Below are 25,515 nucleotides of genomic sequence, written 5' to 3'. Positions count from 1 at the left end.
TAGGGAGCAGACAAAATGATTTTTTCTCCACTTTCTCTACCACCTGCTGCCGTGTTCTCCCTACATATTCTATCAGGAAGTCCTTTTATAAACAACCAGTTTGTTTCTTTTTCTTCACTAAATTTCTACTATCAGCTTCATTACCTGTGCAATTTAAAGGTAAATATAGACACACCTTCAACATAAGCATCCTAAAAACTTAACCTTCGGCCTGCAAAAATTACTCTTCCTAAAAACATGCTTTGGAGAAAACACTAAGTCCTACTTCATCTTTAAAATCTACTTTCAAACTGAAAAGAGTTCCTGTATTCCAAATCTTGTATGCAAAACATGGTAAAGACACTGATGGCCAAAGCAGGCAGATCCCTCAAGAACCATCCACACAATAATAGCGTCCTACCTATAGGTGTCAAACACAGAGACATATAAAACTGTACCTTAGCCAACATTGCCAGGTGTTGGTTCTGTACGATGGCAGTGCGGTATGTAGCTAATCCTCCTTCCTCCAGCGTGGGAAACAGGTAGTACAAGTGGACACTGGCAAAACAAAAATCAAATCAGACGCTGTCAGCATTTGGTTAAAGATGAACCACATGTGCCTCCAGGGAAGAGTGCCTTTCCCTCAGATCCTAACTGCGACCTTCCCAAGGTCGCAACTCAGCTTGAAGTAAGGTAAAGGAACAAACATTGAAACAATGCTCAGTAATATTTGACTGGATAGCACTGTCAGCAGGGGAGGAAGAGTGCTCTTTCTCTACTGGGCAGTTCATAATCTCCAAATCCCTGCAATGACATGAAGTTCCCTCATCTGAAGGTTTCTGTCAGCAGCAGTGGGTTCAGCAAGGTTGACACCTTGAGGATCCTGAGGAACAAAGCACAAGGGAATCGTCAGCCTTGAGAAACTCAGTGCTGTGCGTATGAAGTGCTTTAAGATGATACTACTGATTCAGGATGGACCATCACCCAAGATATTTGTTGTACAAGTTTCTTACAGTACTTTAAAAGATGCTAATGAAGCCAAAGAACAGAACTCAACAGTCTGTATTTATCAAATGTGTGGTGATTAATACCACAGAAAAAAAAATGAGTAAAAATCACAGGCTTTCAACTGCCTTTAATGATATTTATCACCATGCAAGTAAGATACTTCATAAAACAGAAACAAAACAAAATCTGAGTAACAGATAAACAATTGTGAATATCTTCATATATGACTATCTAACCCATGTCAGAAAGAAGTTAATATAGAGAGGGTTTTCAACATCCCACAAATAAGGCAGTCGATGGCACCAATTATTAAAATATTTTATTAACCCAGTACACAGGGAGAAAAGTGCAGATGGATGTAAGATTATTTAAGGACAAAAATTGCTATAAAACTTAGGGGCAATCTAATCAAGCATCATAATTCACAAAAGCAGAGACCTGAAGTCAAGAGAATTAGAAAAAAAATTCAGACTTAATTGGTGCTTACATGCTCTATTGAACAGAAAAGTAGCTCAGTTTTTTTCTGAATTGAGACAAAAGTTAGCTCAGAAAGTCAACTGATGGTTGATGAACAATGACAATGAAAAATGCAAGACATTTTAATCAACAAGCCTTCCATCTTATCAGCCTGTACTGTTGTATGAGAGAAAAAGGCCATGGGTTTTAAGGGCAGCTGAGACCTTTATAGACTAATAGCTTTTAATACTGAGAGGCTAATGGCTAGTAGAGAATGGAGATATAAGGGCAGTTTTGTTACTCATAACGAATTTGCTTAAAGAGAAGCTTTACAGTAAACAAGACTACTCCCCTATTAAAAACAGAACAAAGCAGCTAAAAAATGATTATAATCTTTATTTTGTGCAAACTGCCTGCCTCTAGTACTTAGGTAACAGAGGTCAATGGAGGTAACTGATAATATCCCTGTATTGTTCACTGATTTCAGAACACTCAAAACAGATGAAAACTGGAGCAATTTCTGGTGAACCATGGTTTTTTATTATTACTTCTAAATAAATTACATTTATGCTCAACTATTTTATTTACACACAGACATTATGCAAGCTACAGCCCTAATAACTGGAAATATAAGAACTGCAACACATTCAATACTACCAATAAATGCTTTTCACTTGCAGCTAGAGAAAAAGAACTCGTGGAGACAAAATGGCATGCTAAGAAAAATCTCTTTCCTTTAAAAAAAGGTATAAAGTTCAACTTGTCTGTAGCTGAATAATCTCTAACCCCAATCAATTTAAAATTACACTCCATGAAACAGAAACTCTACCTTTTAATTTTGTAATCTTCTTTGTTGTATCATCAGCACTGAATGAATTTTCAAGAGAGCTGTGTGCAGATGTGCAGCTCTAAATATCAGGCAGGAATGCAAACATACACAGTCATAAAGTAGACACTGCAAAGCTTACTAAGCCCAACAGGTATGGCAATAACATACAAAGGTGAGGACTGTTGAAGAATTCCCCATTTACCTCGTTAAGAACTCCACCACAGCATCTCCCAGAAATTCTAAACGCTCGTTGTGGTTAATCCTGGAAAAGGCATTTTAAGGTTTACTATCAGCTAAGTAACACATGCTCGTTTTTCACACAATACAATTAAAATAGAACAAATCAGAGTTGATTGCTAATCAGCCATGACAGACATTCTTGCAGCCTCCTCCACCCTCTCTGGCTTACAATCCTTTCCAAAACAGAATAACAACATGGATCTTGAAATTCAGGGCTCACAGTACAACCTTTGAAATTTTCATGTGTTTGGTTCTGAGCTATTGTCAGAGCTTAACAAATGGAGAAAGGAAACAGTACTGTTGATTGGCACTGAGGTCAGGTTTCTTTGTCCATCAGAGGGCACCAGGTGATTGAAACAGCCTGTCTTCAGCCTTGTGCATGCAACTAGGGAAGTGTATGTAATTAACATCAACACCTGCAGAGTGTGATGACTCTGCAACAGATTCGTTGGTATGGCAGAGCTATAAGGCAGTAAGTACTCTCATTTTTCATAGCACCTTTAAAAGCCCTGTTTTCTGTAACTTCATTTGAGCTCGAAAGAAAAAATGGCTGCACCAGATGCATTCAAAGATGCCAATTAAGCTAGTAGAATCTTATATTTCCTGTGTTTTCCCTTTCTTCTGTCACTGCTCCTGATTTTCCTTTGTTTGGCATAAAGTTTCTTTTCCTCCAAGCTCTCTGCCTGCTTATATAACAAAGGAATAACAGGGCACAGCAGCTGAAAAAGAAAGTGAGTTTGTCTTCAAATATACACAAATTTCTGCTCTACACATTAAAGCACATAAGTTGCACCATTTTGACTTCACACCTGATTGTAAGAGAATCAAGGCCATTGCCACAGGATTTTTTTTTTTAATCTCAAGTGTTTGACAGCTTTTATTGTAATTTGCACTACCCCAACAATTATATAGTTAGTCTAACTCTGAAATAGCAAGCTTTTGTTATAGGCTGAAAGAATTCAAGTACCTCTGCTGTGTAAAACAATAAAGTGTGAGCAACACTACAACTCCTCTATGTAGCAACACAGCAGAAAACACAGATCTCTCAGAAGTGAGATTTTATGTTTGTATGTTATTTTGTGAGAATTAATGCAATTTAGCCTTATCTCACATTATCTGAAGAGGGATGAAATAAACTTGAGGCTGACTCTCAAAGAAAAGGGCATAGTCTAGCTGAAACAGCATTTGGGGAACACTGCAATAATAATTTATTCAGAATTCAACTTCTCCCATTCCAGAGCTTCCTCCAAAATGATGATTCTTAAAAAGCCCAGCTGTAGCACTAGTTAACAAAAACACACTCTGCCCTCTAGTTCATGCATTTAGGAGATTTCACATGAAACTTTCTTGCATTAGCCCTATGAGCTTTGTTTATTCACTTTGGCTAAATATGGTGCCTGTGGCTATAAACCACATCTTAAACCTTATTTATTTGCACAGAATTCTTAGTGGTCATTTAAGGATTATTACACTACAACATTAATGTTTTTTGCACATGTGTTTAAATTGGACTGGTAAATCAGTGAAGCCCACGTTCATAATCACACTCATATTAACAAGGTGCCATGCCAGGAAGTACTGAGAGGAAACGTGATGGAGAATTCAATTTATAGCAACGATAACAATAACAACAAATCTTATTTTTCAGTCTGCAGAAAGCAAAAAGGTAGCCTTTTAGTACTCCTCATTTCAAGAATAAACAAAAACAATAGAATTATCTGTTAAAATGTTCCTCAGCAGTTTTCTGCAGGCATGACCAAACATCTACAATGTCACTGCTAACGGAGGTTCAGCACATCTTCATGATATAAAAGTCAATTCAAAATGACTTTTCATTTCAACTATTTGCCAAAGCTATTGCTGATAGTAAGTTGCTTGTTTTTATCAAACATATCCCTCTGCAACAGATTCCCTACTTGCAATTATTTTCATTACCTGGAAGGAGCTGGATCGTCCTGTCCCAAACGGGACATAATATTTATCAGGGTGTTTATCCCTAGAAATATAAACAATGCACTATTAAGTAAACAAGCACTAATTGAATTTGAATAGGCTTAGAAAATAATTACTCAGAATGTTACTTTGTAATTGTTATACACAAGATCATCCTGTTATTTACAGGGTTTACTCACAGCAAGTATAATCCTTACAGATGTTCTCTGCCTATCTGACTGCAGTCCCATTACAATACTATTGTATTTTTGCACTCAGAGAGCCAGATAAAAATACCACCTTTGCATGAAAAAGACATCCCAAACATTACATAAACAAAACCCAATTTACTTTATTACAGCTGAATTTATTTTTAAGGAGTAAGGAATATTCTGCAGCAGACAGACCACATATTTTCACATTAATAAGACATTTCTACAAAATATCCTCCACTTTGCTCACCACATTGAGCAGCAAATCAAGAAAACAATACTTGCCAAAAATTAAAAAAAACCAACAACATTCTCCCATTTATTATACTTGCTTTTTCTCAGCTCTTTACTTGTCGACTAATTTGCAAAATCCAGTCTTTTAGAAAGATCTCACTGGTGTCTCTGTATAACCACTGAAATCCTCCACTGAAGGGGTCTCTCAGAAGAACAATGGCCAATAAAATAATAATGGACAACAGGTTTTCTTACTGATTGTGAGGCGAGAGAAAAATGGTAGTAGTATAACAGCATACCTTTTTTTCTCATATGCATATGGTGAACTTTTCTATCTCCATACTTTGGCTGTCGAATCCCACAGTTGGATAAGGAATTTCTAGCATGATCCGGATTCATTCCAAAGTTTAAGTGATGGCTTGGATGAGTCATGGCAAGCTATAATGTAGCACATATAGGGAAAAAAAGTCTTATATGTATTTTTGCAAACGTAAGAAAAAAATATCTTAGACTGGTAGCTAATAATTGTTATTTTTTAGTTTGAAGAAAGGTTACAAAGTGATGTCATCAATTACTAGCTTGGTTTCAACAATTTAAATGTAGGATATACTATTTCAGATGTCAGAAAGAAGCAACATTTATGCCCAAACATCAGTTTAACTAATTATCTTTCAACATTTCTTTTCTTTAAAGAAAAATTGGTTTAGAAGAGAAAAACATGAACTGTCAATTTGCTGACCTGATTTCAATACGTTTATTTCTTTAAACATATATTCACTCTAACAATGCAGCAAAAATATTCATATTAAAAATATGAACAACTAAGCTTCTCAACCATTCACATATTTGATTTAGGTTATTTAAGTATCTATAGAACTTTCCTACTTCAAAAAAACAAACAACAAGTATATTATCTCTGGCATGGTTATTCACAGAAGAATTTCTCTCATGACTATACAGGGCCAATCTTCAATTGGAAGTGAACAGCAATGGCAGGATTGGTCTTCTGTTTTATATTTGTAGCATCTAGCTTTATCAAAAGCTTACTCTGCTGCCGACACCATCACTGCAAAAAATGGCAGCAGTAGATAGAACTACAGCCAGCTTTTACGACTCCAGCCTGCGAACTCGCGCACCTTCTCTTTCTTTACACATACACACCTAAAAATATTATGCATGTATAAATGTTTTATATACAACGTGTGTGTACACATACAAGAGATACATTGGCAAATTCAAGCTGCAGAAAGTTATTTCTGAAACACTTGCAGGACTGGTGCTGCAGGCTGTGAGCAAAGACATTCCAGTAGTTCATTCAAACGTTGTCTGTGGCTTTCCAAACAGAAGACATAGGGAAGTTTATTTTAATTATTTTAGAGGGTAAAATTATATTTAATCAATAATAACTTTCTCCAAGTCCTTTTTAATTCCTCACTAATATTAATAAGTTTGTCATAATTGCACATTCTCAACTTCTGCTCCATCTGAACTGGATGACACATTACAACTTCTCTGAATAGTTGAATTAGCCTAATCTTTCTTGACTAGTCTATACTTTAAAAAGAATACTTTAAAAAGAATCATGATGAAACAGGTTAAAATCAATACAAAATTATACATCTAATGTTGCATATGCTTAAGTAGGTGACTGGTGCTATATAATTTTTAAAAAAGCTCTTTTCTGGAAAGAGTTTGTAGGTTTTAAATAAATTTGCATAGGGATCAAGCATTGAAAAGTACTTTTGTTATAACTAAGCATTAATTTGACTAATGCTGACACACTTGATTTTATGCTTTCTCCCCTTTTTGATTGCAATTTGCTTTTTGGTTAGTGTATTTGGGCTCAACATTTTGAAGATTTCCATCACTGCGTTTTTACCTTTCATATTAAAACTAAGGCAGCCTGTGAACAACGCAATTCTACAAGATGCTCAATGTTTAACGTAACTTTCAGTAGGAGAAGCCCTGGAAACCAACTTCTAGAAAACAGAGAAGCTATGAGAAAAGATTTCTCCGTAAGCCTCTGCTTAAAGTAGTTTGGAAGTAAGCTCTCCATACACATACAGAAATTGCATGTTTTGAACTGAGCGAAAATTCACCTTTCTTAGCCCCAGTCAGTGGAGAGAGAAGAGGCTTATTTCAGAGGGAAATCCTGAACAGAAGTCTCCATTTCCCTTCACTAACTTCAGAAAAAATGTAAGGGGAAAGGGGCCACCATGCCAAGAGTCAGCCTTCTGGAGCTGATCACTTCCAAACATGCACTTACGTAAATGACTGGTCACGTGACATGGATGCATTTAAAACAAATAAGATATTCTCCTCTCCAGTTCCTGCTCTTGTTTGTAAATACAAAAATTTCATCATGCATTTGTAGAAATCAAGAGCTGAACAGGTTTGCAAATTCCTTTTCACTAGCTATAAATGTAAAATAAAAAGGTAACTCTTAAGGTAATTCTTTTTTGGAATAACAGACTACAAAAGGTAGAAGCAAGACATGCATGCTTCATCTGCAGAATAATATCGTATCCTTCACAAATATGTAAAAAAAGAACTTACACAGAAATTATGAGTAATGTACCTGACAGTCTTTTTGGTAAGCATACTTTTATCCTTCTGTACATTACAAGCAAATCCAGACCTACCACTGGAGCAAAGGTAGGTGTATGCCTGCATGCACATTAGATGTCTCTATTTAGAAGTGTCTTGGGATAACTGAAACTTTTGAAAGATCTGCAATGTGAATAATCAAGTGTGTCCAAGCTGTGGCAATGCAGTGCACTTCTCGAGTTTGTACATCAGGCAGGATTATGGATAAACTCAATAATATTAGGAAGACAAACCAGCATGTAGTTTATTTTTTTCATATCTTACCTGCAGCAAGCACCTATCTCGAAAAGTGTAGCCTATCAACTTGTCCAAATGCATCAGACACTGATGGTAGCGGACATGGTGGGTGAGGACAGGAAGCATCATTGCATGCTAAAAAACAATTGCAATAAGGAAAAGCATTGAACTTCAATATACAGAGTACTCAGCTGACTAAGCTATAAATACCAACACTTTTCATTTGTCACAACACTGAGTTTTACTGTTTTGGTTTAAATGAGAAAAAAAAAATTGTGGTTTCCCCACCTTCTTCATCAGAGCACTTAATCACAGAATCACAGAATGTTAGGGATCAGAAGGGACCTCGAAAGATCATCTAGTCCAATCCCTCTGCCAGAGCAGGATTACCTAGACCATATCACACAGGAACGCGTCCAGGCAGGTTTTGAATGTCTCCAGAGAAGGAGACTCCACAACCTCTCTGGGCAGCCTGTTCCAGTGTTTGGTTACCCTCACCGTAAAGAAGTTTTTCCTCATATTTATGTGGAATCTCCTGTGCTCCAGCTTGCACCCATTGCCCCTTGCCCTGTCAAGGGATGTCACTGAGAAGAGCCTGGCTCCATCCTCATGACACTTGCCCTTTACATATTTATAAACATTAATGAGGTCACCCCTCAGTCTCCTCTTCTCCAAGCTAAAGAGACCCAGCTCCCTCAGCCTCTCCTCATAAGGGAGATGTTCCACCCCCTTACTCATCTTCGTGGCTCTGCACTGGACTCTCTCTAGCAGTTCCCTGTCCTTCTTGAAGTGAGGGATTTAATCTAATTAAATCAGATTTGTCCATCTGCATAATCACAGTGGGGACACAGCCCCGCCCAGACTCAATAAATAAAAACATCAGTCTTCTACTTAAATATTTTGAATGAGGTAAACACATGTCTGGTCACCAGTAACATCAAATTTCAATAAGCTGTGACTGAATAGATGCTATATGTTTGTACCTCCTCATTCAACACCCTACAGTTTTAGTTTAGTACCAAAGATTAAGAAAGACCATTCCCCCTCTGCCTCATAACATTAGGGAAGAAGTACTTTATACCACTTTAACCAGCTTTCACCAAACAACAGTGGCTACTTGATTTTCAAGCACGGTTATTAGTGCCTTGCTTCATTTCCTTCTGGGGAAGAATTAAGGGCTTTTTGAAATGCTGTAGTCTGGCATTTCTGGCTTACCATGCTAAAAAATATCAGAAAGGTTGCTGTTTGATCATCTAGGAAACAGATGATGTTTTTCTGTTAGGGAAAATTTCAATAAAAAATTAACTAACTATGTTGCGACAATGAAAGTCTCCCTCTTTCAGTGTTGTAAAGCAGGAATTCTACGCTAATGTCGACTTTGGATGGATCTGGGTTGAAATAAGCAAGTAGTACAGCAAGTATGATATTAAAACATCAAAAATCTTGCCTAAAAGTGAAAAGTAAGAGCTACAGGAGAAATGTATTTAAAGAATTTTATGCATGTGACTATTTTTGTGACACCGATCTCAAATTTCAGTTGTTCTAATCATTCCTATTAGTGACACAACATGAATATATTCAAAAGAATTACAAGTTTTAAGGGAATCAAAATCTGAGGGCTATCACTATTAATTTCAGAAAAAGGAATGTGTACAGTTACGGAAGATGAGTGTATAGTGTGGAAAGATGCAAGAAAAACAAGCATACAAAGCAGATGATGTATAATTTACAAAATAAATGATGTTATGTATTTCTGCACGTCATTAAAGAAAGAACAGGAGAAAATACGAACTGGTGAATGATACAAGACTGAGAAGAATAACCAATGGCAATACTTTCTGTTTAAGTATAAGACTGCGAAATTCTTGAGAACCAAACACATAGCTGGAAGGTAATCATAGAATCATTTAGGTTGGAAAAGACCCTTAAGGTCATTGAGTCCCAACCGTTAACCCAGCACTGCCAAGTCCACCACTAAACCATGTCCCTAAGCACCACATCTACACGTCTTTTAAATACCTCCAGGGATGGTGACTCAACCACTTCCCTGGCCAGCCTGTTCCAATGTTTGACACCCCTTTCGGTGAAGAAATTTTTCCTCATGTCCAATCTAAACCCCCCTGGCGCAACTTGAGGCCATTCCCTCTTGTCCTATCGCTTGTTACTTGGGAGAAGAGACTGACACCCACCTCGCTACAACCTCCTTTCAGGTCTTCTACGAAGAGAGCGATAAGGTCTCCCCTCAGCCTCCTTTTCTCCAGACTAAACAACCCCAGTTCCCTCAGCCGCTCCTCATAAGACTTGTGCTCTAGACCCTTCACCAGCTTTGTTGCCCTTCTTTAGACTCACTCCAGCACCTTGATGTCTTTCTGGTAGTAAGCAGCCCAAAACTGAACACAGTATTCGAGGTGCGGCCTCACCAGTGCCGAGTACAGAGGGACGATCACTTCCCTAGTCCTGCTGGCCACACTATTGCTGATACAAGCCAGGGTGCTGTCGGCCTTTTTGGCCGCCTGGGCACGCTGCTGGCTCATACTCTGCCGGTTGCCAACCAGCACCCCCAGGTCCTTTTCTGCCAGGTGGAAATAACTAGTTAACAGCAAGAAAAAGACTCTCTGGATCTCTGAATGGCAAAAAAATGCAAAACCACTCCAAGCAAACTGAATAAGTGGAAGTGAAATTTTATTTTGTTACCATGTCACTCATTTAGGGTTTTCTTAGGGTAATTTACAAACTAGGGTAACACCCTTCTTATCTCCATATAAACCGTACAGGTGTGCTTCCTATGTCTTCCTTCAAAGAAGGAATTCATTACAAAAAAAACAAACAAAACTTCAAAACTTGTTTCATTGGACAACTCTGTATGTTCTTCTGTGCACTAGGCAGAAAGAGTCCCTCAAGTAAGGTTTAATATTCTTTATACCAATACATATGGCCTTAAGTTTGAGGACTGAAATATAAAGATTCAGACTTCTATCAGCTGTGGTGCAGTAAATGAAGAACTGATATCTCCCTGGGAGCACATAGGCGGCCTTTAATTTGACTCTTGCAGTCATATTGACAAAGTGCTGCTTTCATGGCACAAAATACTTGATTGATTCAATTAATGTGTGTTATGTTGGATTATAGCTATTTGATGTTTCTGATGTTTTATGCATTTATCTCTTTATAAGAAAATAAAATATATGCTTTAAAAATTGTATTAGGCTGAAGAATGGCTAGTGATTAAAAAAAAGTCTCCTAAAACCATATGGCCACAGGAGTTATCCTGTAACTTTGGCACATGCATCTGTTTATAAACATCCAAGTAACTTCTTTTTTTTGTTTTTAAATATATATGATTTTTAACCATCCTGCATGTTCTTTTCTTCCTGCAGCTGGCATGGCAAGGCAGGGACTCTCAGGTGCCCCCAGCTAGTGTCACCATCCCCCAGGCTGTCAGACTCTCCTGACCTGAAGCTACTAAGAACCAGGGGAGCTGAAATATTTCTAAATGCATCATTTCTCTCCTCACCCTGAACAGCTAACACAGCTGTTGACAGCACACCAGCAACAATACAGGCAAGGACGGGGGGCGGGTGTGAGGGGGTGGTATCTTCTCAGCATCCTGCCAGACTGCATAGTTAAGTGCTGCCCAGCTTAGTGGTGAAGTAGTGCACTTCATCTACCGGATAACTTCCAGTGAGCCAGGCAGAACATGGCCATTTTACATTTTTGGAACGTTTTACTCACCCTTTTCCCTCCCTCTCCAAGCAGTTCATTTCTGAGACTGCAAAGACCAATGTCATTACTGCTACGTGGAACTTAGAGCAACTATAACCTATCAGAGTGACTTAAAAGAGTTTCAATCTTCTAAATGGCAATGCTTCTAAAAGCATTAATTTTAAATCACTGCACTTTAGCTCTGCCCACAGAGTTGATTTATGCGTATTTAGTTTTAGTCGTCTTTAATCTGGGAAAAAGCATGTAGCAACAGCAGCAATCTTTCATTTTATAGACATACAGTTTGCCTGCTCTTGGCCTCTCAAAGAAGTCAAATCAAAGAACCTTCAAACCAGAACTGGCTGATTTACATATTATGGCTGCAGATGGGCACAAAAACGTGAAACAGCTTTACTTTCATCTTTCTTTAGTGTTTTGCTGTCCTTCAACAACAAAACGAAACAGGAGTATTGAGGAAGGCATTAAGAGATGAATCACAGAAGATATTATGAATAACACAGAACTGCTTCAAAGCTCCTAAATTAGAAATTTACACTATTTACTTAGCCTGTAAAAACAGATACAGTTCACAACAAAAAAATTAGAAAACAGATGTAATTTGCCTCAGCTATGTGAGAAGATACTGTTCCACTATTCTCTTTCTTTGACTTCAGAAGCAATAGTAGAATCAAAAGAAATGTTTCAAACAGAAGAAAAGCAATTTTAATTATTAGCATTTCTCTCCCATTAGAATTTCCCCTTTGGCCTTACCAGACTTCTAAGATAACAATGGGATTTCTACAATGGGATTTCTTTGCCTAGCAACCCCCAAAGTTTCTACTTCATACCGTTAAGTTAATATTAAATTGTAAGCATTTAATTTTTAAATAATATCTCCAAAACAGCAGCTAAAGAAAATGATGTAAGTATACCTCTAGTATTTTGGCTAACTACTTGAATTTTAGTAATACAATATTATATAAAAATTGCACTTATTTTTATCATATCACAAAGTTGATGGCTGTCCACTGCTTCAGAATAGGACCTGGCACAGATCTGTACCTTGGAGATGTTGTGTGTATGAAACAAGAGTATCTGAAAGATATCTTTCTACTTGGGGTCACCTGTTTTAATCCAAAAGTTAAGTTGTAGTGGGGTTTTTTTCTTTTCTATCAAGTAAAAAGATATTTCTTCATGCTTCACTGTAAAATAGCTTTTTAAAAAAATATCTAAATAGAAAAATATATTAAAATAAAAATATCTAAAACCCAATTGATGGATGAAGAAGTCCCTGGAGTACCACGCTAGACTCAACATTTGGCCAACCTCCAGCCTCAAGCTGGCCATTCCTACCCCCTCTCCCTTGTGTTAATTAATCAGTGTAAAGAAAACTAACACTTTAAAATAATTTCTTTTGTGTGTGGAAGGGGTAGACAGGACACTAGAATAGTTTGCTAAATCAACAGATCTTATTGAGGCAAAGGTATTCATTTCCATTTGGTTCTTCAGCCTGGAATCACAGCAAACCCTTGCAAGAGGTAAATGGCAGCTATCAAAAAAGAAAATACAATAGACATCTCTGCGGTTTAGTCACCTGGCAGACGTCGGAGCGTATCCCTGTTTTCCAGAATCCCTGGCTACTCAACTCGACTGTCACTTCACGTCTCATTGTGTTCTTCTGACGAATTTTCTGCAGTGCCTCCTAGACAGGAAGAGAACGGAGCTTCTGTGAAGAACTTTCTACAGCAAAGCAGTACCAATGCACACCTGAGTGCACTCACAATACCCGTTTAAGGTTTGCTTTTGGTGAGCGGTTTCTAAGACTAGTCCAAATCTTGTAACTGCCAGTCACAGACTGTGGTGGATGTGCTGGAGTACAGTGTAGACAGAGGATTTTCGTAGACTGAGAACAGAGGTGACTACATTTTTTACTGCAATTGACAGAACAAGCCAGTCCAACTCATACATCCAAGATGATATATAAGTAAGCAAGTTAAGGTCCTTATAATGAAAGCACTTTCTTTACGCCTGTGTGCAAAACCACCTCTTCATTCAAGTCTGTCACCATGAGTACTCTTGGTTTGAAGCACTCAGTAGGAGTAAAACAGATTAAGTAAAAGAAAGGCTTTGTTTTGTGATCTTAGCTACTTTATAACTGTTCCTGTTCAACATTGTCAGTACTCCCAGTCCGGGAAAGGCGTCACCATTCACTAGTCCTGGAGCCTGTTATGATGAAATCTATTATTTCAATTAGAAAATTAAAAAAAAAAATCTGTTTTGCCTTGACCACTGGCTGTTTGATGTTGTGCAAACAGTTTATTTGTCTCTAGAAACTATCAAAGGGACAGAATCACTAAAAGAAAATATTTTCTTTAAAAATGGAATGAAAGAAAACCAGGTAAAATAAATCACCCCTGAATCAGGATCTCCTGGTTCCAACACTACAAAGCCCCCAGGGTATACAAGCTCCCCACACAGCATGCACTAATGGTAAAGACTCCCTCAGTGCTCTTCCTTCTTCAGAACATGAAACTCTTCAAAGCTCCAACCCATCCTCCCTCTCCTTCTCACTACAGGGCACTTGGTCAAAGCTGTCTCTTCCCAGCTTCCAGTCTGAAGCCTGTGAGCATCTCTGGGAAGGAATGGGCTCTGTCTTCTGTTCTGCAGAGACTCACAGAGTGGTTCCAAGAGGCATCTATCCAGATGCAGACTCATCAAACCTCAGACACCTCAATACTGAGGCGTCTAGGGTAGGAGGCTAGTTAGCCCTGGTTCCTTTTATATTCAATGAAGGGGGTTAAATGGCTTCAAAAAATGCATTTCTCTCTCCACTGACTTCAAAGTGAGCCTTCAGGTCCCAATTTATGCACCTACTGTAAACACTCAAAGTTAGGTTAGAGGAATAAAGCCTCCAGGCACGACCTTGTCACAAATAATAACAACATACAATCTCGTAGTAGCAAATGACCGATGGCAGAGGGAACAGAGATGCTTACAGTACTGCACCCTTTGTGCATAGTCTGAAATTTGCATTTCAAGGCTGTGTCATTGTGTGTTTTCTAAGACAGGTGCTACAGTGTTTGCTAGACCTAGCTGTACTTCCAGGCTAACTGGCTCAGGAGCACTCCACTGTTACTGATAATATAAGATTCATAATTTTTAAAAGCCCATGTACTAGTCAGGTGCAGCCCTACAGCTCCTTCTAAGTTACTGACACACCCATTGGCAAAATGCATAGGTTATCCCCACATAAAGCTTCTGCTTCAGCCCCATATGCCTCTCAAGATGGCAGACAACTACTTGATAAACCCATTATCCTGGATAATACAGTCTTGAAACAAAAATCAGCACACCACACAGTAAGTGATAAATAGCAAAGGAGCATTTTATCTTTTGAAGCAATACATAATCACCCTCCTACATCCATTCCACTACTATTCTCCAAAGAAGTCATCCATAAGCCCCTAATCAAAAGATGCCTATAAAACAAAAGTCTTCCCTTCTACTTGCTCTGAGTGTAGAAAGCTATAGCAAACAAAATCATCTCCTATAGGGACAAAAATTTTTTTTCCTTACAACTGTGGCACAGTTAAGTCGCAACATTGTGTTTTTTCCCATTTACAAGCAAGGAAGCTAAGGGCTTATTTAATATCAGCATAAATAAAATATTAACTAAGACTCTTGCCCATGCAACTGCATACTATGCTTTGCAGTAATAATAAAAATCAGGTGCAACGTCAAATGTATCAAACATTTACTACAACCAAAGCTACACAATTAGCAAATTGGGGAAGACTCAGGAATTGGACTCAATGATCCTCATGGGTCCTTTCCAACTCAGGATGTTCTATGAATCATCAGGGTTTCTAATCAATAAACAAAAATACAACACCACTTAATTAAATTCCATCCTGTACCTAAGAAGTTAATTTCTCCTCTATGTACTGTTCATGTAAGTTGTCCAATTAAGAGTGCCTGGTAGATGTGCACCAGACAAATTCAAAGCTTCAGTCTAAGATGTTAAAAAAATAGATACTTGAGAGCAGGCTGCTTTAATGTATATTTAGGTGACTTTATTTTTCTGATCTTAATTCCCAATTGGTTGAGCATCTGCACTTAGGAAATGTTTATTGCTCATCACTTTCGGGGGGGGGTGGGGTGGGGGTGGGAAGAGACAAAAGACAAAAATTCAACAAATACCTCATTTGTCATTAAAGATTACTGAAAAAAACAACAATCAGATTATTTCAACTCACAGACTTTAAGAAATGTCACTAAGGCTGCCTAATAAATTATGATTTAAAACCACACACAACTGTGGCAGTTTTTATTTCAGAAGAGAAATGTTTAAAATTATGAGCCAGTTAAAAGTGCACTCTGAAATAAAAAGTCCTTCTCTATGCTAATTCTTGAAACCATTAAATGGCAACAGCTATAAAGAAGTTATGGTTCTATAATGATCATTTCTATAATTGAGTAAAAAACATGCAGTAGTTTGACAGCTGAAAAAAACGAAAAAGTATCCATCTGCTAACAAGCAGAGATGAAAATAATATCAGTGTTAACAACCTGAAAAGAAAATCTTTTGTGTAAGATTTCTATTGTTTCCATAAACAGGGTGGTCATATAGCTTTATTCCATCCTGAATTACCGTGCTCAATTACCAGTTACAGGAAGGTCCAGCGTACCTCTCTTTGTGATAATTTCTGCTTATCAGCCTGTTTGACTTTGGGACTATTAGCCAGCAGGTGACGCAGCTTCACATAACTCTTCCACAGCTTTTGGTATCTGAAGGACAAAACCAGAAAACAAATATTTCGGTCGATACAACAAAAGTTTCTCACCATTTGTCTATGCAAACACACCAGCTGCTACTAATGCACCCATATACACACAGATTGTCTACAAGCATCTTTTTGCTCCAGGAAAAAATCTCAAAGTATTTTCCAAGTGATGCAACAGTGTCTCTGCAGTTGTTCCAGCAGGGCGGACACAGCAGCAGAGAGGAGGCATTAGTGTACAGTGTGAGGTGAACAGCAAAGCTCAGGGCAGAACACAGGTCTCCTAGATACCCACCTGTCCTCTCCAAAGGGCCACCTCTGCATGCTGAAAAGACTTGCCTGCAGCATGACATCTCAATTCAGGCAGGTGAAAACTCCCTCTTCTCCACAGGGTTTACCCATCACTCACTGAAAAGCAGTAGTAACCTTTCCCAAGAAGTGTCTGTCCTTACACTGGCTGAAACATTCCAGTGAAGCACATGAGCAAAAGCTCTACAAGTCATGTGCAACACAAAGTCATTCTCTGAACAGTAAAATAGAAGTTTAATTCCCTATGGGTTTGTGCTGAACAGAAACAGCAAGACAAGTTTTTTCTGAGGTTAGCACATACTTAAGGTTTCTGGTTTTCTCCAGCTGTCTAGCCTTTTCGTATTTTGGGGGTGTCTAATTACACGTGAATTTCAATAACAGAACTTTTTCCTTGGTGGAAGTCCCTCTGTGATCTAGCACGGATTTTCACAAACCTTGTAAGAACTTACTCCATTTGTAGACAACATCCCACTGTTATATTCAGCTGCAACTGACCAACAGGTTCAAAAGTTACTATGGGAGGAGTGACCAAGAGAATCATGACATGGACCTTGTGTCCTTAGGAAACAATGCTAACTTCAAAATAGTATCACCTCTGTAGAGTTTTTTTGAGAAAACACATAAAACCAGACTTTTAATAAGAAGGAGGGAATTAGACGACAGAGGGAAGTTTACCCTAGTAATTTATTTTCTATTATATTTACATTATAAAAGAAGATCCTTCTTAGCACCAGCTTAGAGCAGTGGTTTTAGTAGGAAGTTACCACATTAGCAGCAAAGCAGTAAATGAAGTAGCAGCTCTTGTACTATTTCATAATCTTTCTAGCCTCCCACATTCACGGGCACAAACAGGTCTTTTCTTATTGGCATTTTTTCCATAGCTATTTCTCTGCAGCATTCTTGAACTCTCTGCCTCTAAAGATGCAGATATTTTTTTAGTCTATAAACACATCTGAAATGGTCAATCCACAGATATTTTTTATGTTCTGTTCTCCACGTTTCTGCAATTTGCAGAATAGCACATCTATTTCTGACAAATCCCCATCCAAAGAAGAAAAATGAGTTAATGAACAAATTAACCAACCAGAAACAAAACAAATGCCATGAGGAGGCTTCAACCCAAAAATGAGAACTTAAAACTATAATCTACAATATACGTTTTACTACTAGTATTGATATAGGTGGAACAAGCTGTTATTGCAGTTAAGTGTGAGAATTAATAAACAGATTACAATAACAAAAATTCTGTACTAGAAGCTCATAAAGAAAAGACACACTAGAGGAAAATCTTTCTGGGTGTTACCTATTTCACACATACACCAGAGTTAAGCCTGAGATTTATGACACCACAGAGGTCTGTCACAAAACCTGCTTTGTTACTTTGATAAAAAGAAGCATCCCTAAATTCTGTAAGCAGCTCTGGGGGAAAAAAAAAAGCCACGGAAATTCTGAAGAAAGTTAAAATTTAAAAGTGTGGGAAGAATAATTTTTGTATCTTTATACTGTTTTCAATGCAAGCTACCAGAACTTTACAAATATTAAGAAATTCAGTATCAAAATAGAGACGGTTCTTATATTCTTTGGTCTAATTATTTTCTTTTTATGGATAAGAAAACTAAAAGACAAGGAGGATTAAAAGTCATGCTCAAAGCCAAAAGAAAATATGTTATTATCTGGATAAGCACTCACTCTTCCCACTTCCCGCCGTATTATATCTAAAATTCTCAGCAAGGAGTTGTAGAAGAATATGTCTGTCATACATGCACATACGAGTGACTGGGCCTCAAAACTGCAGGTGAAGTTCAGCTTCCTTAGAAGACACTGGAGAAAAATGCATGAGGAAAAAGACAACCTTAACTACACATGCACAAGAGATGGGGTCTGTACTGTCTGTCATCACTCAGAAAACAGATCTCCAAATCATTGGAAGAGTTCCCTGAAATTTTCAGAAATTAAGAAAAGAATTGTGAACAAAATCCAGCAATCACTGTTATGCCATTACACGAATCCACAGTGAAACAATACGTTTTGTTCTGCCTCAAGTTCTGATTCCCTCTCCACTCCTTCACTACCTTCCTCCCAATCTCTATAACGATATAAAAGGTACAGAGAAAAGCAGCGTGGACGCATCACCTCCCAACCTAGGAAAGAGCACATAGACTTGATCCTTCAAGGCACAGAAAGAGACAACTAAGTAGGATATGTCAGGGTGCAAGAAATATAAATGTGATGAAGACAGCAAACATAAGATGGCTATATTCTTCATTGTTAGGTGTCAAACCTGAAGAGCATCTAATTAAACAATCAATTAGCAGCTCCGAAACAAAAGTCAGTCCTTTTTCATATGATGCACAATAGTACTGGGGAAGTGATTACCTGGAATCTTTTCCCTGTCAGTAGCATAAAAAGATTCAAACAGTGATTTGAGAAATTAAGAGAAGGAAGGTTCGTTCAGGGCTGTTAAACAAAATGATCTAAATACATCCTCTAGCTCAAAAGTCCACATGCTACAGACCTTTGAAAGCCTGGGTAAGTATTTCTCCTCCTCTGCCTTCCTGTTACACTATTCTCTCTCTAAATCCCGCAACTGGCCTCTCAAAGAAATAACATGGAGCTTGAGGAATCTTTGGTCTGACCTAGAAGAGCTGTTCTCAGGTTGAGAAATTTCATACTGCACATGCATGCACAGTTACTTCAGCAGATCCTGAATTATGGCAGAAAAAATAAGTTATACCTTATACTCTCTAACTTACAAGAGCTAGTGTACAATGCCATAAGCGCTAAGCTTTATATTGGACGCAATTAAGCACACAAACAAGCCCTATTTAAGCCACAAATGACAACAGTAATGAGTTTCTGAACAGAAAGATGGAAGGAAAAGCATCTTACTGAGGATCTCCAGCATAACTGAGTTGAGCAGGTCGTATCCCAAAGTGGACAATAATAGGGAAAGTAATTACATCAGGATTGAACTGTTCGCGGTCCAGTTGATCAATACGAACTGAGCTGGGTTTCTAGAAGAAAAAACAAAATATACCTAATTGACAACAGCTCCATGAAAAATTTATTGCCTCTAGCCCACACTATCCAGGAATATTCCAAGCTTATTAAAACACACATAAAACTAACCATTAATATTATAATAAATATTTGGCAATGACAATGACTGAAACAAAGTTAATTGACTTAGCTCTCCCAGTGAAAAAAGGAAGTATTTTTATTTTCATTTTACAAGTCAGGAAATTTACAGTTTGATTACTCACAAGAACTTAAAGCAACTTTCTTTGGTCGAACATCATGCTGGAAATAAGATCAGGATTAGCATTTTGGCATCCAAGCTCCCACACACCTAAGTAGTTCACTAAGATCAGGTTATCTCTCTGATTTTAGTTCTGTTCCTGACTTCCCAATGCAACTGAAGCCATTATTAGATCCATTCAATCACACCGACTAAACAGCATCAAAAAAATCTGTCATGTTACTCTTACAAAGGGCTCCTAGGCTGATGTGTACAATGAGGAATAGAGTCTTGTGTAATGAGGAGATTTTTGTCCTTTTTACACTTCAAAACAGAAGTTTTTTTTATAGTTAAAAAGGACAGTACAGAAGGAGGCAACTTTCGCTTCACCTCTAAAACCGCAGAAAATGAGTAATTGCACATCGCTGCAGAAGGCATGCTGCTTATAGAGCTCTCGATCACTTATCTAACATATTTAAAAACTCAGTTGAAGGTGCACAGTTTGTCTTCAAGTAAGCATTTTCTCCATTACCTGGCAAGCTGCTTTGCTATGTGCCTGCTTACTCCCCACTTTGCAATCAGCTGGATGAGGCCAATGTTTTCTGTTTGTCTAAGGTTTCAGAAAAAGGGCATTACTTCTAGTTACCTGCATCTCAAAACTTCTAATTTAGCATTGTGAATTTCTCAAAGATGAGTTTCAGACTTACAGAAACAGCTCCCACCATTCTCTTCACAAAACAATAAAAATTGTGTCAAGAACAAAGCTTTCACCCTTCAAAAAAAAATATATACATAAAACTTAGATCTTCTCACAAGAGGAATTATTATTTCTCAAGTGATGTTATGGAGGAAATTAGCAAAATAAAATTTAGTGTTTTTACTTTGTTGTGTCAAGTGGATAAAATTGAAGAACTGCCATTTTCTAAAACAGTTTCACATTGTTTCTGTAACAACCTCTTATCTTTTAATGTTGTAAAACGCATAGAAAATACTTTCATAGTCTATTTTTCACTTACTTTCATACTCAATAGAATACGCTGCAATGAACAGAAAAAATCCACAAACTAAAGAGAAAGTCATTGCAATCTTCTTGAGATAAAACATGTTCTAATGATGGCATTATAACATGACATTTCAAAGTGCTGCAGATTTCTTTTATGCTTGCTCTATTTTGATGTCCACGCACATCTCAAAACGTTATCTTGTATAACGCAAAGTTTGTCAGTAAAAATCACACAAAATCTCAAAATTAACACTCACAAACTGCACTGCCTTGTGCATACATTTACAGTTCAGCAACACAAGGAAGGAGCATATATGCGTTCCTTCATGCTAAAAAAAAGCAAGTTTTCAGTCAGCTGAAATCAGCATATCTTCAGCAAAACCACTGAAGTTATGTCAGCGTATACCATTCAGATACTGATGATTTGTGCACTAGCATGTACCTTGTATCACAGAAACCACAAGCAACGTTAAGTTAAACAGTTAAGGCTGTCTAACAGTTTCTATTATGAGATTATGGTTTAGCCCTCAGTTTTAACCAGCTCAGGGATAATTTTCCATAGTGAGAGTTCACATGTATTCTGTATTTCATATTCCCACAGATTATACTGTTTTCCTTTTGGTTTAGAAAGTTTTAGCCAGAACGAAAACACTCAGAACGAAATCAGTGGAAAAATAAATTATCCTGCCCAAGTTATGATTAGCTTATAAAGCTGTTTACTAAATGTAATGCTGACAGATTTAAAAACATGAACTTGAAAAATAGATTTAGGAAGTCACTCTGGCTGCAGTTTGGGGACAAGTTTTTCAGTTAGCAAACTAAATTTCTCCTTAGGCATGATACCAAGTCACACTTTTTCTGGAAAAGCTATGAAGTTGACCTATGAGCAAAGGAGGAAAATGAAGTCAGAGAAAGAAAGGTATTACAACCTAGAAAGCTGCATGGCAGTCTAAAATATTAGGTCCAAAACATGCCCCTACTACTAAGATACCACTTTGCGATACTGACCAAACAGAACCCTGTAGCTTTTACTGGATATCATCTATTCTTGTGACCCACATTTCTTAAGCATGAAAGTCAGAAAAAATGGGCTAAATTCGCATAAACACTGGAGTTGAAAGGAGCTGTGTTCAGAGAACATATGCTTTAAAATACTAATTTTTCAAAAAATAATAAGGCCATAGGGGTTTCAAAGCTTGGCACTGAAAATTAATGGATGCATTCATTAATGTACACAAAATTCCTCAGTGTGAGTGAGAGCAACATAGAAACAGTGTGGAAAAAAACATAGGCAGAAAACACCTTTTCCATATTCAGGGCAGAATCTGGATAGAGTACTTTAAATAGACCTAGGGGGTCAAAAGAGGAAGATGAGAGAAAACAGCAAATAGTTACCAATTCTCAGGGAAAAGAGAATGGATCACGCACATAAAGACTGTTTGAGAAAATAAGCAAGCAGAGGAACAAACTAGTTTCACATACATAAAACACAGCCATTCCTTTTAAGGTGCACATTGAAACAGTGCTCATCTGGAAATCTGCCCTTCAGTAGAGCAGCAGAGGGTGCAATTCTTCCCAGGGTGGAAGAAGTCAATGAACTGTTCCTACAGCAATCTGCAACTGTCACTGGTCATCTTTTCCCTTTCCAATTCAGCCTGTAGCAGACTCTCTGAAACAAGACATGTATGTGTCATTGGGTTGTTCATAAACCAGAACTATTTGCTCTACCATGCCAGGGCTGGTAACTATCATCCCTTTGCATTCTTCTGCATATTTCTGCCATTCCAGCTCTTCCCACTGAAGCATGTTGGCAATCTCCTCTTCAGGCACCAGAGCTTTATTGCATCGTAACAAGTAGAGAAGAATCTGATGCATTGAGAGTACTTCTTTTCCTCCATCTTAAAAACATAAATAAATAAATAATACACATTTCAGATATTCACTCCTAAAGCATGAGCAAAAGAGAAAATAAGGAGAACATAAAATATCTGGATGAGCAAAATAAAATGCAAAATGCTTAAGCGACTTGACAAATACAAAGGCAAATGTTTTATTGATGAATATTGCACATGCATAAACACTTTGCTAAACTGGAAGCAATAACAGTAATAGTGGCAAGAGTAACAGTCTCATCATACTGTAAAGCTGAAGTTTTTAACTTGCCTGAAAAAACTTTTAAATGAGTAGGCAGAACAATCATTGTCCAGTTTTGCCTTCCTTTTCGCACTTTTGTCATTCTTTTTACAATGGTAGTTAAAAAGCCTTTAGGCATTTAAGAAGCTTTTTTAAAGAACATCAAAATTTTACGGGATACTTCTGGATTAATGTAGTTAAGTTATCCTTGCATTTTAAACTCATCTGTAGTGCTTACATGCTGTACCTGCAGTAATGAAGACTGAAGAGCCCTATGCTGTCTGCTGTCACTAAATTAACCATGGGCACATGAAAACTGCTAAATACTTCCAAGACCCCAGGAAACATGCACAGCAAAGGCGGCTTGTAATGAAGGAAGACAGTATAATACACATCTTACTGGCTCCAGGTAGCCAGTTACAGATGTGACGATGCAAAGAGGAAAGATGAGTGAGTGACACTCCTGACAGACCACCACTCAAAAGACATTTGACTATTCAAATTCAGTATGTCTGCTCATATGAGTAAAAAGATAGACCTGTTACTACAGTGCTTTAATTTTGACACAAATCTCTCTGACCCCCTCCTTCAACAACAGGCTGTTAATCTGCAGGTATGGAGGCATCTTCAAGTTTCATCCCCACAGAGCACAAACACTGATTTCCCTTCCCCATGGAGCAGGAGCAATCTGGTCCTGCCACCAAGTACATTCTCTCTATCACTACACACACACAAAAAAGGAATGGAGAAAAAACAGAAGTAAGCCTTAGAGCAACACGGGAGATGATGCCACAGCACAAGGAACGTGATCCCAGGCAGAGAGGAAAGGCTTTGCAGAACTGCTGCATAACAGCAGTGCTGTGTAAGATGATGTCCTCTACAAGACACGCAAGGGAACAAGCGCTTCTCCTGCTTCAGCTGGGATTACAGCACTATGGTACAGAAAAGATGAAAGGGAATGATATAACTTGTCCTCTTAGAACAATTAACCTCATTCAAACTCCAAGAGGGAATCTTAAATGCGGAAAACACACCCCAAACCTCAATGGAAACAGAAAATACTTCTAAATAGCTACAGAGGCAGATTTTTAAATGTGCAAGGTTTTCCTTGAAATTAAAGGGGGACTTAGTTTAGAAGACTTCTGTCTTTGTCAATAACTAGATTATACTGTTACACAAGAGGTAGCCCATGTCCAACAATCACTAAAAAAAAAAAACAGTGCAGCCTTACTCACTGAAGACCGTGTACCAGAAGGGTACAGGTTGCTATAGATAGCTGTGCTGAATAATAGTAGTTAAGAGACCTGACCTTTCCTGGGTCAGAACATGTAGTACTTGGGACCTCAAATGGGTTTTTTTCTAGTCTTTTACTCCTTAATATATTTATCATCATAAAAATCTATGACAATGAATACAATACAGCAACTATTCTGCATGCTGTGCATCTCTGGCACTCAGTAAACCCGATATGATTAGCTCAAAGCTTAGAGCTACCTCAAGGCCTGTCTAAGTAATCCACATAGAAAACCTGACACCCCAAACCTCGTATTTTTACACCATGTTAAAAAAGTAAGAAAGAAAGAAAAGTGGAGAGGATGGGAAATCAGCAATTCATTTCTACCTTTAAACAGACAGTTGAAGGATGTGTGGAGATCTGTTGCACCAATATATCTTCACTGATTACTCATAGATAAATAATATTCTGCAAACATAACTGAAGGAAATAGATTTCCACTCTCTGGAAATTAAAAATCTCCAAGGATATCTCAAAAAATAATCAATACAAAATGCAAACTTGATTAAAAAAATATCTGTTATAAAGATGCTAAAGGCAACTATATATGCAGAAATATCAGGAAAAAGACATTTTTATAAAGAGTTAGAAGGCTGGGAACCTTAAAGAGGAAGCACACAGGAATAAATGTTCTAGAGATTTATATCTCCCTATGAGTAAACAACCCAACAGCGCAGAAAGAGCTGTTTCTAAACTAAACTAAAATAAATCAGAATATAAAAACCCCAAACTAACAGGAAAACATCCTCAAGCTACACAAACCAGGCAGGTCAAACTTGTTCTCATTTTATGATGAGGTCAAGTTAATCAGCCACATGTGGCTTGATGGCTTATTTTATAAATTGCTTCAGCAGAACCAAATCAATGTTTGCTAGCAAGCCTCAGAGCTCTGCTTCTGATTGAACAGTGTTGTACATCCAGGAAGGAGCAACAATTAGAAATATAGTCATCTAGCCATCAGTACTCTCCACAGTAACGAGATAAACCTCATTTAGCTACAGCTATAATTAATATCCCAAATAAGTTTCAAAGCTCAGAGCAGAGAGCACCTCCAGGCCACAGCCCTCTTGATGAAGACTGTTCCATGTCTCATCTGCACCCTCAGTCCAGCAGCTGAAATGCATCCTCCTGTCCACACAACCCTTCTGGAGCAATCACTGGCAGGATCTCAGCAGGACACATTTTCAATGGAGCCATGACATTTATATCAACTGAAAGTCTGTCCTAGTATCTTAGGATGCGTTAAATGCCTGTGTAAGCTGTTCACTCAAAACGAGTGTAATGCTCCACACTGAAGCTTGTCCTTGGCTGGCAGGCTAGG

At 37.9% G+C, this 25,515-nt stretch overlaps 1 protein-coding gene across 2 annotated transcripts in view; it reads right to left on the bottom strand.

The window, feature by feature from the left end:
* Window positions 1–25,515, bottom strand: part of DROSHA (drosha ribonuclease III) — a 71,892-nt gene that overhangs the window by 21,422 nt on the left and 24,955 nt on the right. For both annotated transcript variants that reach the window (XM_068396297.1, XM_068396298.1), the window contains 9 exons: window positions 22,496–22,665; window positions 19,416–19,540; window positions 16,125–16,224; window positions 13,031–13,138; window positions 7,762–7,869; window positions 5,190–5,328; window positions 4,448–4,508; window positions 2,475–2,534; window positions 438–537 (listed from right to left, as the gene is read on the bottom strand). In XM_068396297.1, coding sequence (XP_068252398.1) covers window positions 438–537; window positions 2,475–2,534; window positions 4,448–4,508; window positions 5,190–5,328; window positions 7,762–7,869; window positions 13,031–13,138; window positions 16,125–16,224; window positions 19,416–19,540; window positions 22,496–22,665 — 971 coding nt within the window. The remainder of the gene's footprint in view (window positions 1–437; window positions 538–2,474; window positions 2,535–4,447; window positions 4,509–5,189; window positions 5,329–7,761; window positions 7,870–13,030; window positions 13,139–16,124; window positions 16,225–19,415; window positions 19,541–22,495; window positions 22,666–25,515) is intronic.

This window comes from Nyctibius grandis, chromosome 3 (genome assembly GCF_013368605.1).
Source record: "Nyctibius grandis isolate bNycGra1 chromosome 3, bNycGra1.pri, whole genome shotgun sequence".
NCBI classification, from domain to species: Eukaryota; Metazoa; Chordata; class Aves; order Nyctibiiformes; family Nyctibiidae; genus Nyctibius; species Nyctibius grandis.
The sequence above is the reverse complement of the archived record's forward strand: the minus strand, read 5'-3'. Positions and strand labels throughout refer to the sequence as shown.